The sequence below is a fragment of the Pelodiscus sinensis genome, chromosome 4 (assembly GCF_052426305.1).
Source record: "Pelodiscus sinensis isolate ZL-2025 chromosome 4, ASM5242630v1, whole genome shotgun sequence".
Taxonomy (NCBI): Eukaryota; Metazoa; Chordata; order Testudines; family Trionychidae; genus Pelodiscus; species Pelodiscus sinensis.
The window spans coordinates 56,007,968-56,026,988 of record NC_143055.1 but is presented as its reverse complement, the minus strand read 5'-3'; the positions used below and the strand labels follow the sequence as shown (position 1 = coordinate 56,026,988).

Sequence of the window (19,021 nt, the reverse complement as noted above, 5' to 3'; positions counted from 1 at the left end):
GTAGGTTCATGCGTGTTTATAAGATATCACTAAAACAATAATAAACTTTCCCTGTGAAAGTCCATTGTCCTTAGAATGTCCTGCCTTTTATCAACTACATGTCTGTCTCTAGCCCACTTGTCTCTCTCTATATTACTTTGTGTGTTTTTGCAGACATTCTTTATTCTCTCAGCTCTGCCATGTAATCTACTACATAGTTCTGAATTAATCTTTTTAACCTATTGATTCAGTATGTTAAACATTCTTGTGTGTTTCTGAAAACAAACACATTTAGATCCTGATTCACGAAAGCATGTGCTTAATGTTACATATGTGCTGATGTGCTGTCCTGATGAATAATGCTTTCCTGAATCAGAGCCATAAAAAAGAAAAGAATCACTCTTTCTTTCTCTGTTTATATTATGAACTATATTATAGTCTTCTCTTTCCTGTGTTGCAATTTAGTTAGCCCTGATAATAGCAACTCCTCAGCAACATTCCTGCCCACTGACTCATTAGAGACTTAAGTTTCAACATTACAGAATTTAATAGCAAAACCAATCTTGCTCTGGAAAAGGCTGTGGATTTTTTTGCATCAGCTAGGAAGATTTAACTATCAAAAGTTGTGTCTAGAGTAAAGGTAAAGATGGTAGGTGGGCTTGAGGTTGTAAGCAAGGATTTGGGGTGCTTTCTACAGAGCTGAGTAAAAACTGACTTTTTGAAGCAATAATGTTTTGTTTTAATGATCTCTAATGGTGTGATATTAAGGGTGGATCTAGATATTTTGCTAAAAGTTATGTTATTCAATAAACTCTAAATTACAATCTGTAGTCATAAAATATATTTTAATACATTGATGTACAAACTATGGCAAGACTGTTTTAGATCTTTTAATGGGCTAAATGATTGACTGTATTTCAGAAAAATTAGGTGTATTTCCATAGATATGATTACCTAATATAAAACAGTGCAGAGCTTGAATAATGGAGTAATTATTACTTTGTTCATGAAAGCGGTTTCACTTTTAATATTTCTTAAGAATGAAAGGAGAAAAATATTTTCCTGCAAGTCATATACTGACCAATTTACATTTCTGGCAGGAAACTTCACTTCCCTGCAAAGATTCTTGCTTATTATTATTTTATATGTTTAGTTGTTCTTGGCACTGTACATACACAGATGATCAGCACAAACCTCACATAGCTTACAATCTACAGAATTCAGGGAGGCAAAAACAAAACTAAACCACATGTTGCGAGTTCAATATTTTAGCAGTGCAGGTTTTTTTATGGTATTAATGTCTATTTGGTAGATTACCATCGAAGGACATTCAAGGATAAGTCAATTTTAGGAGGCATTTGAACTGAGGGAAAGTCCGACATAAACAGTGGGAGGAAATTCAATGCATAAGGATGGCATGGAAGAAGGCAGTTTAAATACACCTACCTGATGGTGGTGACAGTAGCAATGGGTGGCTGTTACTACTGCTTCTTCAGAGAAATAGTTTAAAATCACCCAGAGAGCCATATTCTTCTCCCTGCAATATCTTAATTACAGTGTATGGGTACTATTATCTTCTCATGGATGGAACATCAAGTTTTTGCTATAATCCTTAATGCTGCTTTACCTAACGATGATTCTCCTTTGCCTCTCGTGCTACTAATCTGTGCCTTCAGATAAGAACAACTTTCTTTAAGTTTTTGTCTTCACATGTGGCTCTTCATGCTATGTGGAAGATTGAGGACAGTGAATCGGAAAGATCTGTCATTAACTGTGAAGGGCTTTTGGGGGAAGAGCTCTTATATGTATAATTTCTGTTTTCTTTATGGGCAAATGTTGTTAAAGGGAAAATCTTTATAATTATTCAGCACATTATCTTTTTGGAGTCACTGAAGTCAGCAACAGAAAAATATTCACTAAAATCACGTGACTGATTTCAACTGTGTTATGCATAGTTATTTAATAATGTGGCAGCTTTATTGGAATAAATATATTTGCTTGCTGTTTTAATATGTGAATATTTATTTGTAATCATTGACTCTAGTGTAGGGAGATACTTTCTTGATGAATTGTTTTACCTTGTAAGGGCATTTCTTATTAAGTTTAAATAGCTATGTAAAATGAATTTAACTGTTTAACTAGGCAAGGAGATTAGCTTCAAGATATAGCCTCTCAGGTTATCTGGAGTGGCTCATGATTGTGAGTGCTAACCTCAGGGCAAACTGTCAAAACAGGGACAACATCCCAAACTGGTGGTATGGCTATAATTAGATTTCAGTAAGCCAATGTCTAATATGAACTCCTTGATCACTGTAACAGTCTCATCATGGTTTCATAGATAGTGCCCATAGACACTCTAGTGTCTCTGGCAGTCCATTTTCTCTCTGATTGTTATGTTTCTATGACTCAATAAATAATTTGTTTTGAAGAAGGTGTCTGTCACTGCATTTTCATACAGGTCACCACTCTGAAAGGAAGTTTTGAACAGGTGCCAAACTTGGTTGAGCCAGCTAAGGGAACAGAATCTGTAACTTGCAAACCTAGTCTAAAAGTGGGCAGAATCACATAAATCCAACCTGAAAGACAGAGAGGTCAAAATTATAGCTAATCCTGAACCATGACCTTTTGTTAATAAAAATCAGTGAGGCTACAGGATCCTGCTGCAAGTTATATTGCAAGGGACATTTAGGCACAATAGGAGCAGTTACATTACACATTAAATGCCCAATTCCGCAACCTGGATTCATAAGTGATCTCATTTATCTTACATGTATTTGAAATAAGAAGAAATAAAATATAAGGAAGCAAAGCCAAAGAGGCATATTTTATACCAGTGATCTTACCATTGACCCCTTTCCTGGCTGTGCTAGAGCTGATATAGACAGAGTTGTATTCCATTGAGTTTCCAACTCCAGTCTTTGTGCACCTTTCCATGAAAGAGTTTCCATTTAAAATTAGTGATCTTCTCAACAGATTTCAGAGGGATAGCCATGTTAGTCTGTGTCAGCAAAAACAACAATCAGTTGGGTGACACTGTGAAGACTAACAAATTTATTAGGGCATAAGCTTTTGTGAGCTACAATTCACTCGTATGCTGAAGAGAAAAAAAAAGAAAAAGGAAGGGATAGCAATATGACCTCAGTGCTAATTAAATCAGAATGGACATGGGTCATCTCTAACAGTGATGAGAAGACAAAAGACAGAACTATGTAGCACTTTAAAGACTAACAAGATGGTTTAATAGGTGATGAGCTTTCGTGGGCCAGACCCACTTCCTCAGATCATATTCTGAAAGAGAAATGGCATGACCATATATACCAAAGGAATACAATAAAAAAAGCAAACACATTATTAAACTGACAAATCAGATTTAGAACAGAAGGTGGGTCGAGGGAGAGAGGTAATAGCTGTTTGTAAGTAAATGAATGGCTAATCAGGGGTGATAAGTGGGGAAGCTGTCTTTATAATGTGTAATTAATTACCTCATCACTCCTGATTAGTGATATGGTATATATGGTTATGCCAATTTTCTGCCACAATTTGATCTGAGGAAGTGGGTCTGGCCCACGAAAGCTCATCATCTAATGAACCATCTTGTTAGTCTTTAAAGTGCTGCATAGTCCTGTCTTTTGTTTCAGCAAGACCAGACTAACATGGCTACATCTCTATTACTTACTTTACATGAAATTGTGAGGCTAATTTTATTAATGTTGAGCTATGATGACATTATGATCTTATATTATACTATGATATTAGAATACAACTCAAGTAAAGCAGTTGAAAATTTCATATATTGTATAGTACAACATATTCCCAGCAATTTTTTTCAAATGCAGTTCTTATGTAGAGTAGCCAGTTTTGGTTGTATGTGTTCCGAGATGTTTCATCACTTAATATAATCTTTAATTAAAACTTTAATTTTTGGGAACTCCAAGCAACCATACTCTTGTCATCAGTGGAATAGAAGTTAAATATGACACAGTTTCGATTCTAGATACTTCTAAAAATAATTATGTGGCAGATGTATTAAAAGTGACATGTTAAGGGGTGGGGGGATGATTTTATGCTACTTTTGTTGCTTGTTCATGATATATGAAGAGAGTCTAGAATTTTCTGCTCTGACCCCAAAATAGTTTTTCCTACTTATTTTAAATATAGTGAAAAGGTTACTTTCAGGATTTCATTGTTTTGTTTTTTTGTTTGCAGTTTCCTCAGAATGAAGATTTTGAAACTGTTTAATTTTGTACTTGCAAATTGTTTAATAATGGTCATTGGCAACTCGGTAAGTTTTACTAATTGTAATCATATTTATAATGACTTTATTTCTAACAGTGTAACTTTTTCTTGACTTCATCTGCATTATTCTGATGTCTAATTTTTCCTCTAGCAATGGGTTAACTTCTAAAAGTTCATAGGGATAGTTTGGAGGAGCACCCAGAAGTTTGGGCAACATAAACATCCAAATTAGCCACATTTCTTGGATTTGAAAGTCTCTTGGATTGAGCTTTCTGAGAGGGGACTTCTGGGGCAATACTTTCTGTTGTGGCTGGGCTAGAATTTTGTCAAATTTCTGTATTCTGGCACTTCCATTTCTAGTTTTGGCTGACAGTTAGTAGGGTGGAAATACACAAAAATTAAAACAAACAACAGGGGAGATTTAGATTTGCTTTAGTTTTGTGCAAGTGCACTGGCTGCAATAGGGGGGAAATAATAGCAACAAATCCATTTTCTTTCTTTTAGTTTTCAGTGGGAAGCTTCTGGACTCTGGCTTACTTTGAGGTGAATAAACTGGGAGACCTCTAAACCTTATAACCAGGGTTTTCATAATTTCAGGGATGCACACTGTTTCATCTCATTTGGAACATATAAAATGAACAATTCTGTGAAAGGTCCTTTAAGTCCTTAGCCCAGTTTCAAGTAGGCTACGTCTGCACTGCAGGCTTCTTGCGCAAGAACTGTTTTGCGCAAGAGTTCTTGTGCAAAAAGTCTTCCACAAGAGCATGTCCACACTGCCATGCGCTTTTGCTCAAAAGATGTGCTTTTGCACAAGAGCATACATGGCAGTGTAGACACTCTTTCGCAAGAAAGCTCTAATGGCCATTTTAGCCATAGGGCTTTCTTGCGAAAGAAATTCATCTTGCCTGTCTACATTGCGTTCTTGTGGAAGAGCTCTTGCTCAAGAGGGCTTATTCCTCCTGGGAAGAGGAATAACTCTTCTGGAAGAAGCCCTGTTTTCTGATGCTGTACTATAAGTTTACTTGCGCAAGAACGTACGTGCAGTGTAGACGCTCTGCAAGTTTTTGCGCAAGTACTCTCATTCTAGCGCAAAAAGCCTGCAGTGTAGTCGTAGCCGTAGTGTTTTGCTGGAAAGATGTTAGCGTTCCTAAAGAGTTACAAAGTAAAGAAAATAAAGGGTACATATGCATATTAGTAACAGCAACTACTGGGTTAAATATGGGACAGTGTGTCAAACTAAAGCTGTCAAAAGCCTTAAATAATTCCTTCTAAATATATAGTATAAACAACTGTAGTCATTAAAGCAGACAGAAGAGGCTATGTTCAATCTGGTTTAAATCAGTGTCAGTACTATCCACTAGAGACAGAGCTACCACCAAAATAACATTTCTCTATTATAGTATGGTAATATTTTAACTTGGATTCATGTATAGACTAAAGAAAGAAAAGGAAAAACAATCTGTCTGGGGCCAGAGTTACCATTTCATTACTCTACTTCTACACTGGCATAACTCCAGTCTTTTCTGTGAAGTTATCCTGGATAAAGCTGGAATAACAGGTCCTGAATCCACACATCTGAGAGACATATTGATCCACATTAAAGTTATAGAACTGGTTTGTGATTATCCTCATGGGGAATCAGTCTGGTATTCCAGATATGAGCAGCAATAATATTTGTCTCATTAACAAATCCTTACAACGCCTGTTTGGAGTTCAGCAAGAAAGAGAAACCAAAAATTTAAGAGTTAGTACTGTTCATGCCTAGCTAGACAGATGTTTTTATTCTCTTTTCTTGTCATTCAGTTCCTTATTATGTTACTAGCTGTTCAACACTGCTTATGAACAGCTAACTGTGTTAGTTTATAGGGTGCCACAGGACTTCTCGTTGTTCTTACGGATTCAGACTAACCAATTTATCGGCACATAAGCTTTCATAGGTCTTTGCCCACGAAAGCTTCTGCTCCAATAAATCTGTTAGTCTATACGGTGTCACAGGACTTCTCGTTGTTCTAACACTGCTTATGATCCTTTGATCGGAACCTAGTATCCACCAAGAAGGGGATCATTAATCTCTTGCACCAAGGGTATTATGATGTAGAAGGTGCCAGTTTTTACTATAATTGAGACACAAAGCAAAAGAATTTCTTGAACTATATCCTGGCTCTGTGTGTATTCCATGCTGACATCAATTTCACATCACTGTAGGAAGCTCATGCTAGGTTTCTGCTAAGGGAGTCTGTGAAACTGCATGCTGTGAGACCCCCAGAAAGGCCTGAGTAACATCCCTCCCACAGCCCACTGATTGGCTCGTGCTGGTATATAAACAAGGAAGTCATTATGGCAATCTGTCTGAGCAATGATCCATACAATTTGTATGCTTCTGCTACAGGCCTTGCCTCCCTTTGAACCACAGACTCTGCTACTTGCCTCCTGTCTGCCACTCAGCACCTGACCCTGATTTCCTTGCATCCTGACTGCCTGATCTGACCTTGAAGCTGCTTGTCTCCTGTCTGCAACTCAGCATGATCTGGCTTGACACTGATTGTACTATTCATTTTCTGACTGCAGCTTGGTGACTGAGCCATATATGGAGACTCTCCTGCACCCAGTCCTGACACTGAGGGTGCATCTACACAGCAGCATTATATCAAAATAACTAGCAATATTTTGAAATAACTTAGTCCGCACCTACACAGCAGGCAGTTATTTCAAAATAATGTCAAAATATTGTCAAGCTGGAGGACTTCTTACTCCAACTCTTGTAACCCTCATTGTATGAGGAGTAAGGGAAGTCGGAGGAAGAGTGCTCTATTTTGAAATAAGTGCTGTGTAGACACTCCCCGTTTCAATTTTAAAATAAGCTACGCAATTGATGTAGCTCAGTTTGCTAAGATTATTTCACGTGAAACCCTGAGAAAAGCTGAGGCTTTAGTTTGGACACAAAGAGACAGGTCTGGAGCAGAGAGGCAGTTCTCTAAGTTGTAGAGATAGTAGTTAAATTGGTGTTCATGAGTGACAGTCAAGGGGCGACTACCCCTTGGAGTCCCCCTGAACCTAATTTCTTTTGATTGAGCAACTTAAGCATCACCAAATCAATTTACAGGACAGGTCAACAGCCTCAGTCTGTACCCATGACTCCCTGGTCAGGGTCTTCTGGCCTGATGGCCCTAGTCTATGTATAGAATCATAGAGCTGGAAGAGATCTTAGGCCATCAAGTCCAGCCCCTTGCCCAAGGCAGGACCAATCCCAATTAAATCAACCCAGATAGGGCTTTGTCAAGCCGGGATTTCAACACATCTAGGGATGGAGACTCCACTACTTCCCTAGGTAACCCATTCCAGTGCCTGACTCCCCTCCTAGTGAAATAGTTTTTCTTAATATCCAAACTGGACCTCTCCCACCGCAACTTGAGACCATTGCTCCTTGTTCTGCCATCCATCACTACTGAGAACAGCCTTTCTCCAGCCTCTTTGGAACCTCCCTTCAGGTAGCTGAAGGCTGCTATCAAATCACCCCTCACCCTTCTCTTCTGCAGACTAAATAGACCCAAATCCCTCAGCCTCTCTTCGTAGGTCATATGCTCCAGCTCCCTAATCATTTTGGTTGCCCTCCACTGGTCCCTCTCCAATGCATCCACATCCTTCCTGTAATTGGGGGCCCAGACCTGGACACAATACCCCAGATGTGGCCTTACCAGAACCGAGAAAAAAGGAATGAGATCCTCTATTCCAAATATTATAGTCCATTAGCTTAAGTCTTTCTACTCAGGGTAGTACGGCCTAGTGGCCTAAGTCCATATGCACAGGGAAAACTCCCCCAAACAAGGTATGTATGGAGGAGACAGGGGGACACAGGCTCTCCAACTCCACCAGGTCCCAGGCCAGGACGCTGTTAGCAGTAGCAAGGTCCACCAATTGCTCAGTGGGGAATCCAGCTACAAGACACTGAGCACTCAGGAAACAATTCACCACCCTGGCTACTTCCTACTAGTACCTGACAGGTGTATTCCCCATAGTCTCACTCCAGTTCTGCGACTCCTTGGGTAGCACTCTTGGCCCAGCTGCCACTGCTTGGTCTGGTTGCGCTTCCTCCCCTGGAGCTCCCTCAGTACCGCCTTCTCCTTCAGCAGTCAACCCTTACTGAGCTGCTCCAGAAGCCTTTATAGCCAGTCTCCAGGGCTGTGGGGGTGGAGCCCTTTTAGTCAGCTGGGCCAAGGCAACTCTATTAGCTTCAGTGCAGGTTGATACACCCCATCACACAGAGATTACTCAAAAATATGATGTAGAGGGAGAATAGAAGGGGACAAAGGACAGAGTCCTGTGGAACTCTGAGAAAGCTGAGAATATCCTCTGAAGGACCTGCTGAATTAGAAATTAGAGAAAAAGGAAGACAAGCAGGAGAGGGTAGAGTCATAGAAGCCAAGGGAGTACAAGATTTTAAGAAGAAGAATTTGGTTGACTGTGTTGAAGGTTGTTGACAGATCAAGGAGAAGGAGGATGGAGTTCTGATCCTCAAATGTGACTAAAAGGTCATCTGTAAAATTATGATAATACTTTTCTACATCCCAGAGTGTTGAAAAGCTTCATTCATGCATTTTTAAAGCACTCAAATGTTCATTTGAAATGTATTATAGAAACAAAAAATAGTATGATTTTAAAATTAAGTTCCTGCATGACTAATTTTTCAAAACCCTCTACATTTGTACCCATAATTTTGCTTCTATAAAAACTCACATTTGAGTGCAAATGCTTCTGTGAATGAAGACTAAGCAGCTAGATCTCTGTTTGACATGGCCATTCAAGCTATTATGTGTATGTGGAATGTGGCACACTTTGAAAATCTGATTCATATTATTTTGGGTTTTGCTGTTGAACATAAGAATGGCCATACTGGGTCAGACCAAAGGTCCATCTAACTCGGTATCTGGTCTTCTGACAGTGGCCAATGCCAGATGCCCCAGAGGGAGTGAACAGAAACACCTAATCATTAAGTGATCCCTCTCCTGTCAACCAATTCCAGCCCCTGACAAACAGAGGCTAGGGACACCATTCCTACCCATTCTGGGTAATAGCCATTGATGGACCTAACCTCCATGAATGTATCTAATTCTTTTTTGAAAGAAGAGTCAGCAGAGGGAGCATAAATGCTTTACACTTACATCAAAAGAGATAAGAAACCATCACAACTGTGTGCTGTGAGGCAAGACATGACTATTCCCTTTAGCTGAAAAAAGTACCTTTTCTCATAATTCATAGCTAAGAATTTTGTAGGAAGAATTATTGACCAACAAGGTCCATAGGTGAGGGGTTCTCAGCTTTTTTCTTTGAGTTTCTCCCTCCCCTCCAACATGCTCTAAGAAGTCCATAGCCCACCTGTGCAACAGCTGTTTTTCTGCATATAAAAGCCATAGCTAGCATTAATGGGCAGGAAGGAGGGAAAGATTTTTAAGGCACTATTCAAATAAATTAGGGTTCTGGGGATTAATAGGCCACTGGATGGTTTTTGTGTGGCTGCTGATGAGTTTTAGGATTTAGTCAACTAGCTCACAACTGTGCTGCCCCCTTCTTGTGGGCAAAGGTCCCGCTGCCTGCTCAGCATAGCTTAGGTGGAGGCAACCAGCTAGTACAGAACTTACTTAATAGGTATTTTTTGAGTTTTCAAAAATGCATTACACTGGTGCATGCAGTAAAGGTCATAAACCCTCCATTCTTCAGTAGGTTCTTGAAAAACTACCTCATCCTGCCACATGTGTGCCAGGCTGCTAACCATCATTGTAAACCAGATTACAACAGAGAATAAATTAAATAAAAAGCAAACATCTGAGACAACACAAACATTCAGAATGAAGGCATGTAATTGAGATTGTGATATAAAGCCAATTTGCCTGAAGCAACAAATACTCATCTGAAAAAACTCTGAATATTAAAAGAAAAATCATTATAACAAACTCATTTGAGGTGATTTTTTATGTTATTTAGAAAGATTAGTTTGTCTCTCCTTTCCATCTCCTACTATAGGTTGGTCAATCTTGAGGCTTACTAGGAACAAGAGTCTCAGAGCGGTAGCTGTGTTAATCTGTAACTTTAAAAGAGAGAGAGAGAGAAGTCCTGGGGAAAATCCACTACCTCATATGTGAGAGTGAGTTTTGCCCATGAAAGCTCTTTTATATATATATATATATATATATATATATATATATATAAAAGTTTGTATGGTTCTACAGGACTTTTTTTTTTAACAGAAACAATAGGGCATATCTGTATAAAATGGATATGAGTGTTTTATTGTCTGTAGTAAAAGCCCCTCTGCTTTTTAACTAAAGCTACAGTATAATCATATGTTTACTTCACAGTTTGTGGAATCTTGAGTGTTGTGTGTCTTAATTAACAATCCTATTCTCAGGGCTGCCCAGATATTAACGTGTGATGGTGTTAATTCACCAGCAAGGGAACAAATCTATAGAGAAACATGCTCGTTTGTGCTACATTTGGATGTACTGGAGGGAAACTATGTTTGTCAAATTCACTAGAACAAAATTAGTATGGAAATAAATTTGATTTCCCCAAGTTTTTACAAGAGTATTAAGTGAGTTCACAACACTGCTATTACATTCACAGCGTGTACACAGATAAATTAAATAAAAACAAATTCTCTTGCAGGAAGGTTGCAGCATCACAATTCATTTCTTAGAATTCAGCATGATAACACTCAGCCTGCAGCCCATAACCTGAAAACAGGCTGCTCCCTAAGTGCATCTATGCTGCAGGGCTTAATTTGAAATAAGCTACGCAAATTGAGCTACATCAATTGCGTATCTTATTTCGAAATAGCTTATTTTGAAATAGGGAGTGTCTACACAACACTTATTTCAAAATAGAGCACTCTTCCTCCGACTTCTCTTATTTTTCGTACATTGAGGGTTGCAGGATTCGGAGTAAGAAGTCCTCCAGCTTGACAGTATTTTGACACTGTTTCGAAATAACTACCTGCTGTGTAGATGCAGACTAAGTTATTTTGGAATAGCGCTAGTTATTTCAAAATAGTGTTGCAGTATAGACGTATCCTGAGGGAGCAGCCTGTTTTCAGGTTATGGGCTGCAGACTGAGTGTTATCATGCTGAATTCTAAAAAGATGAATTGTGATGCTGCAATCTTCCTGCAAGAGAATTTGTTTTTATTTAATTTCTCTGTGTGCATGCTGTGAATGTAATAGCAGTGTTGTGAACTCACTTACCCTTAGGTACCCCACAGTGTTACGTCTACATAGCAGCGTTATTTCTGAATAACTGATTTTATTCCAAAATAATATGGTCGGTGTCTATGTAACAAGCAGTTATTTTGACATTATGCCAAAATAATGTGGAGCTGGAGGACTTCTTACTCCAAGTCCTGTAACCATCATTTTACAAGGAGTAAAGGAAGTTGGAGGAAGAGTGCTCTTTCTCAGACTTCCCGCTGTGTAAACAGCGCCAAAAGCCGAAATAAGCTATTTCAACAAGCTATGCAATTGACAGCTCCAATTGCATAGCTTATTTCGGCTTTAGCACTGATGTGTAGACATGCGCTATGGATATGTCTATGCTATGGCCTAAAGTTGAGTTAAGATACGCAACTTCAGCTACGTTAATTGCATAGCTGAAGTCGAAGTACCTTAACTCAACTTTTGGCGCTGTCTACACAGCAAGAAGTTGAAGGAAGAACACTTTTCCTTCGACTTCCCTTACTCCTTGTGAAATGAGGGTTACAGAAGCCAGAGTAAGAAGAGCATTATTTCAAAATTATTTTGAAATAACAGCTTGCTGTGTAGACACGTACTCTGTTATTTTGAAATAATCATGCAGTGTAGATATAGCTTTAGGTAGGAAGGCATGGTTCTCTATGCCTTGCTTTAAGCTGGTTTTGTCCCGAATGATTTTGATGTCACACATTGCTCTGATTCCCTGCTTTAAGAAGCTTGTACTCTAAAATTAAAGGAAAGGCTGATATAACAGAGTTTTGATGGCAAAGCTGAAGAAGTACTAGTGTCCAGAGTATACTTCCTGAGACCTTTGGGGATCTACAAGGTTTGGGGCAGATCCACATTACCTGTTGTCTGGTAACTAAACTCTGTCTCTGACAAAGATGTGGGAGAGGCAGTCTCTATGAAGGGATCCTTACAGTAACATTCTCCACCAGAGTCCCCCTCCTGCAGATTTTAATGTGGGAGCGGACCATCAATCCCCAGGATACAAAGTCTGTTCTCTAAGTGGTGTAACTTTTTTTTTATATATAAAATATATAAATGGACTATTATTTAAAGACTCCATGGAATAAGTTTTTTTTTTTTTTTAAATAGAGGCCTGAGAAAATAATGGTGGATGGTTGGCCACCCTGGCTGTAATACAGTCAGTAACTTTACATAAACGTGGGGCAATAGGGCAAGCTAATCTTAATCAATTTCCACATTGATTGATAAGAGCTGGTTGTTAAATCAAGTGGTTTAATTATGCAAAATCACTGTGACAAATGTTAACTCTACATTTTTCCTCTCTAGACACTACAGAGTTGTTTTCAAGAGCAGCTCAGACTCAAGGCTCAGGTGAGACTTCTGGAGTATCGTGTGAAACAGCAGCAGGTAAAAATTGTGCAGCTCTTACAGGAAAAGGAGATTCAATACAGTGACCAGGAAGATGAAAACAGTTTTATTGATCTAGGAGAAAAAAGACAATATGCAGGTGAGAATTTATTTCTTCTATTCACATGGTGTCTTTGTTGGAACTAGTGCACGCGTTTTCATGGGCCAATATAACTGAAACTTCACATTTACAGATATGCTTTAAAATTCTCCCAGGAAACTGTGGCACCAAGACCTAGCATTCAGCTGTTACCCCAGCCTTTGTTGTCTTGAAATCAGATTGTGCAATGCATTCTACATAGAGCTATGCCTTAAAACTGAAGTTGCTGTAGAACATGCAGCATGCTTTTTGAAAATGAGATTTTTTTTCCAGGAACATATTACACCCATGCTCTATATCTGTACTAGCTACCTGCTGTCTTCTGCGTAGATTTTAAGGTGACCTATAAAAATATAAGAATCCTAACAGTTACCTATTCAAAATGCCACCTTTCCCTCATTGTGTTACTGCTGCAGCTGTGGTCAAGAGGGAGCTTCCCACAATATAAAATAAAAGTTGCTGTTTTTCATGAGCACCTATTACAGGGCAAGCCCACTTATCCCTCGCAGGATAGGGATGTATGCGACTAATCGATTAGTTGACTAGCCAATAAGCAAAAGCTTATAGGCTAGTCGACACACTAGTTGACTAGTCACTTCCCTCCCCCCTCCCTTGCTGCCTCTATCAGAAAGAGAGGCAATAAGGTGAGAAGAGCGGTGCAGGGGGGAGCCGGCTTAAAACCCAATTCCCCCCCAGCTCCAGTAAACGTACAAGAGTCCCTGCTGGGGCTCTTGTATATTTCAAAGCAGAAGCAATGCATGGGGCTCAGAGCAGTGGGGGAGTCTGAGTCCCCTCTTGGTCCCAGGCTCCATGCAGTGTTTCAGTCTTTGAAATTCACAAGAGCCCCTTTTGGGGCTCTTGTGCATTTCAAAGGTGGAACACTGCACAACAATTCCACCTTTGAAATGTAGCAATAGCCAGGTGGGCTCTTGCTTCCTTTCAAAGTAGAAGCACCCTTATCGACTAATCGAACAGTCGATGGAAATTCCATCAACGATTCAATTAGTTGATTACTTTTAACATTCCAATCACAGGGTGGGGGGCAGTCAGGCCTATGAGGCCCTTCAAGTGGTGCTCAACCCCACTTGCTTACCAATTAGGAAAAGAGGGAGGGGCTATCCCTCCCCTCCTGATTATATCCAGATCTCATCCCTGGCTGTATGCTCTGGCTGCTCAAGTCAATAATCACACCCCTTCCTGTATGGCAGCATGATCTAGCAGCCAAAGTCAATGGCAATGCCCTTCTCTGCACAGCAATGTGTTTTAGCTGCCAGAATCAGTGGGGTGCAGGCAAGGATGAGGTAGGAGAACAAGGGCCCACCCTCTCCACCCGGTCTCAGCCCAGGGCTACCTCAGCAGTGGAGTGGTTCAATGTTTTCTTCCACATAGCCACTCTGAGCTACTTCCTACCAGTCTCTCCAGTACAGGCATCCCCAGCTCTTTCCAGGCTGGGGGCTTCTCTTACAGTTCCCCACTGACTGGCCTCTGTGTCTTAGTATTTCTGCAGGTCCTCCTCAGGAGCACCAGCATCACCTCCTTCGTCAGCAGCAGTAAGCCCTGAATGAGCTGCTCCACAGGCTTTTATACCTGTTCTCCAGCTCAAGCAAGCCCAGCAGGGTTGTGGGGACAGGTCTTACTCAGCGAGGTGGACAGGGTGAACCTTCGCAGCCCCAACATGGGGTTGGTACATTCTGTCACGAGGCCTCTCAATTTTGGACCTCACTGTCTCCCATCCCGGTCCAAAACAGCACTCTGTTGACATTAAAATTCTCAAAGAGGTGAAACTCTAATTTTAAAAGTATAATATCAGAAGGGAAATAATTTTCTACACTTTAAAGGACATGTTACAAATAAAATCTTTTTTTTAAAAAGCCACAACTATGGTCTGTTGTTTACAGCCACATTCTTTAGGAATATAAACAGAGCCTGAGCTAAGAGACTGAAGAGAAAAGGCAAGCCCTTCCAAATATGTTTTTTAATCATGATTTTCAGCTAAAGAATGAAACTAACTCCCAACTGTTTTCAATTTAATTTTAGGAACACCCAGCAATGCAATACTGTATGTTTTGATTTGAAGCTTACACACTAGCAGCTCAACCAGAGCACACAAAGCAAGACCATTTAGCACATAAATTAATAAAACTTTAGAATGTATTGCTGGGTGACCAGAAGCCAGTGCAAACTTCATATCACTTTTATTTGTATTCATGACCTTAGCTTTAGTTTGGCTGATGATTTCATTATTCAGCTAGCCTCCAGGGCTGTGTCTACATTGGCACCCCTTTCCAGAAAAGGGATGCTAATGTAGACTTCAGAATAGCAAAATCCGTGGGGGATTTAAATATCCCCCGCGGCATTTACATTTACATGGCTGCCGCTTTTTTCCAGCTTGGGGATAAGACGGAGAAAAGCGCCGGTCTAGACGTGATTCTCCGGAAAATAAGCCGTTTTCCGGAGGATCTCTTATTCCTACTTTCAAGGAATCCCCCGCGGATTTTGCTATTCCGAAGTCTACATTAGCATCCCTTTTCTGGAAAGGGGTGCCAATGTAGACACAGCCCAGATGTTTTGTGGCAGTACATTTAGTTCTTTCAGGATCCTCCCCACAAATGTGATAGAGCTACCATGGTAGGAACAGGAAGTGACTTAAAGCCACCCTTTCACAAACCCTTCTGCACTGTGTTGAGTTCCACTCACCTGTAATTGATCCTCTGATTTTGCTATCTTAAGGGTATTTGAGACATAAATAACAAATAGTCAGCTAGGGCTGCCACCTTTCTAATGGCTGGGAACTGCTCCCATCTTTGCCTTGTCCCCCAGGAGCCACCCCATCTCTCACTCCTTTCCTTGCTTCTTCCCATAGGGTTGCTACATCTGCCCACACATCTTAGGGAAAATAAACACAATCTGCACTCGAAGGGATTTTCATTGACGGATGTTCATTTGCACTTCTTCATTTCCATACATGTGCACACAGTGGGAGGTTTATTTCATAAGCACAGTTGTTCTCGGGAGCAGGGGAAGGGAGATCCCCCATTTGTATATACAGCTGGTTTGAAAGGGAGCACATTCTTAAGTACTTTGCAGATTTGGGGCTCTGAGAAAATCATGAGTGTTTGAAAATTTGAGGCTCTACCTTAATGAAACATTCTTTACATTCCTCCCATATACTCACTTACATTATGTTTATATTACTCTCTTCTACCATAATCTGTTCAACCCCTGGCACAGCCATTTGTTTTTAAGATAAACTGTTTATTTTCTGGTCTCAGATGCTCTGGGGCTTTCATAAGGGAGAAAGAAAATAGTTCAGAACATTCCAAACTGGCCAACAAATGCAATTAAAAAAACCAAAATGTTGGCTGACTCTCAGGTTGAGATTCAGCCAACGTGTTCATAAAGTTTTCAGAGGTAAATCTTACAGTTAATCACCTCTATCCTTGCCAGGAAAAACAGAGAGTTGAAAATTATATGTCTTTCCTGTGTAACTGACAGCTTGGTAGTAGATTAGGTATAAAGAAAGAACTCCTTTCATGTAAAAATTAACTCGTAGGAGGAAAAAAATGTTCAATTATATCAGTATTCTGCGTTCATTGGGCCTGATTCTTTTGTTGCTTTGAACTTTAGTCAGTCACTTACCAATGCAAAGTGAGAACAAAATAGTATCAGATCAAAATAGAAACATGGTACAAACTGAAGTGAGTGAGTTTGGACTCATTCTTCAAAAGGTGCAACAGTGTATCAGGTTCAATAGTTGTTGTTTTTCTCCTAGCAATGACAATTCTATCCTACTGTTTGTGGCAGTTCTATACTGTAGCCCCCTCAGCACATGGAATTCCGACTGAAGTTAGTGAGTGTTTTTGCATTTGGGGAGGTGGTTCGGAAATGTCCAGATCCTAATATAAGTCACACCAAACGTCCCTCAGAAATGACTCTCTAAATCTTAGGATTTATGGCAGTGTAAGTAACAGCCAAATCAGGGCTGCCATATTTAATGACTATTGTAAAATGTGGGGGGGGGGGAGGGGGAGGGTAACTTCTTTGAAGAAATGTCAGAACTGTTACATAATTTTACTGAATTGTACTTATAATAATAAATGAAAACAATAAAACACAAAGATCTATATAAAAACATTTCATGGGTATTTGCTGTGCACCATTCTTATATATAAGCTATATATTTTTACCATGCATTAATTATGTTGATGAAGGTCCCTCTTATGAAGCTTGTTTTCACTACTGTATTAAGTTATAGGACTGACAAAATCTGTTTTCAACTGATACTTATAACCAGATTGTGCAGAGATCTACAACGATGGATATAAACGCAGTGGATTTTACAAGCTGAAATCTTTCCAGAGCCCTAGTGAGTTCCTCGCCTACTGCGACATGTCAGACGGGGGAGGCTGGACTGTTTTTCAGAGACGTTCTGATGGCAGCCAGAAATTTGATAGGTAGGTGTTGCAGCCAGTAGTTATGACTGCAAACAAACCACAGGCATCTGAGACCAGGTGGGACATATTAAATATTAACTCTCAACCTATGCTTGTAAGGGACTCTCTGCAGTGAAAAGAGAGGAATGATGATTTTGTGTGTAAGCCACTAGATTGGAATGCTGAAGTTCTTGGTTCAATTCCTGACTTCGCATCAGACTCTTGGTGTGGTCCTTGGTAAGTTACTAGGTCCAATTTAAAGTAATTAAAAATTAACCTAACTTTAGATATCTTTTGCAAACAATCCACTGAAGGCTTTGGGATTACTCCTGTGCTTTAAGCTTGGCACATACTTAAATAAGATGCTGAATAAGGGTCTTAACTTTTCTGTTCTTCCTCTGTAAAATGAAGATAATAGCAAATACCTACCTCACAGTGTTGCAAGGATAAAATCAAATAATGTTTGAGGTGCCCTGATATTGTAATGATGTGGGGTAGGTAAGGACCTAGATGCTGTACCTAAGAATGGGGACAATAGACCTTAATTGGATGTAAGAGTTGTTGCTCCTTTCCCCCTTTGTCATGTTCAAATGAACTATGGCTCCACCCCTCTTATAAAAACACTAGCCTAATTATTTGTAGTTAACACCACAGGCATATTAATTTCTAACTACTATATAGTGGGTAATTTGCTGCACTGTATACTTCCTTTTACAACAGTGTTTGAGGTGATTCAGATGTTCATAGAACCACTGTCCCACTGTGTGTAACTAAGTTCACTTTCATCTAATTAATAAACACTGAAATAGCGTTTGACAAGTTCAAAGTTATGTGTAAATACTAAACTAAGGTATACTCTTTGAAAAAGAATATGAGACTGGTAGGCATATATTAAAAATAGCTGGAAAAAGGGGGCAGAGAGACTGTTCCATAGAAAACCATGTCTTTTCACTAAAAATTTGAAAACCAAAATAATTTGATTCAGAAATGACACTTCACTGAGTAGTAGTTTAGGTGCCTCATGCTTTTGTTCTCCTATATTGGTCAACTCCTGGCCTGGACTACATCTCTCATGATATACCACAGGAATGAGGGAATCTCTGGCTGTGGTGCATTATGGGCAATGGAGTCTGGCTGGTGAGCCAAACATATAGAGGAGAACAGGAGCATGAGGCAACTGAACTTTCTGTGTAGATTTTGTGTGCCTGGGTTTTGTTGTGGTTTGTTTTCTTATAACTTGATTTTCAGGAATGAAAAATTTAAACTTTCTATGGAAAGCATGTACTGCTTGGGGGATTATTGTGTTGAAAATCCATTTTTTCTGTCAAAATTTTTTTTAACAACTGTCAACTAGTTTTAGTAAGTATTATTATCCTCCTTTTATAAATGGAGGAAACTTAGATACAAAGAAATTAGAGACATAGTAAGTCAATCTGAAAAAGACAGGATGAGAAGTCAGTAGCTCAAAGTCCTGATTGCCAGCCTTGTGTTCAGTCTACCAGACCATACTGAGTCCCATATGGTTTTAATATTTTTACATAACTTAAACTCAGTTAACTTTAATGACGCTACATCCACTACACTGTTATCCATATGTTCTTGATAATCTTTGCAGTTTTATAACTTAGTCGGTAATAACACACTGTAGTAAATGAAGAT

At 39.5% G+C, this 19,021-nt stretch overlaps 1 protein-coding gene across 2 annotated transcripts in view; it reads left to right on the top strand.

Moving 5' to 3' along the window:
• The first annotated feature begins 460 nt into the window (after positions 1-460).
• FGL1 (fibrinogen like 1) overlaps positions 461-19,021 on the top strand; it is a 34,474-nt gene continuing 15,913 nt past the window's right edge. The window contains exons 1-4 of one of the 2 annotated variants that reach the window (XM_014576244.4): positions 461-628; positions 4,186-4,261; positions 12,749-12,929; positions 17,224-17,383. In XM_014576244.4, the coding sequence (XP_014431730.3) occupies positions 4,196-4,261; positions 12,749-12,929; positions 17,224-17,383 (407 nt within the window). In that variant the 5' untranslated portion in view covers positions 461-628; positions 4,186-4,195. The remainder of the gene's footprint in view (positions 629-4,185; positions 4,262-12,748; positions 12,930-17,223; positions 17,384-19,021) is intronic. The other variant, XM_006128438.5, reaches the window with a different exon arrangement.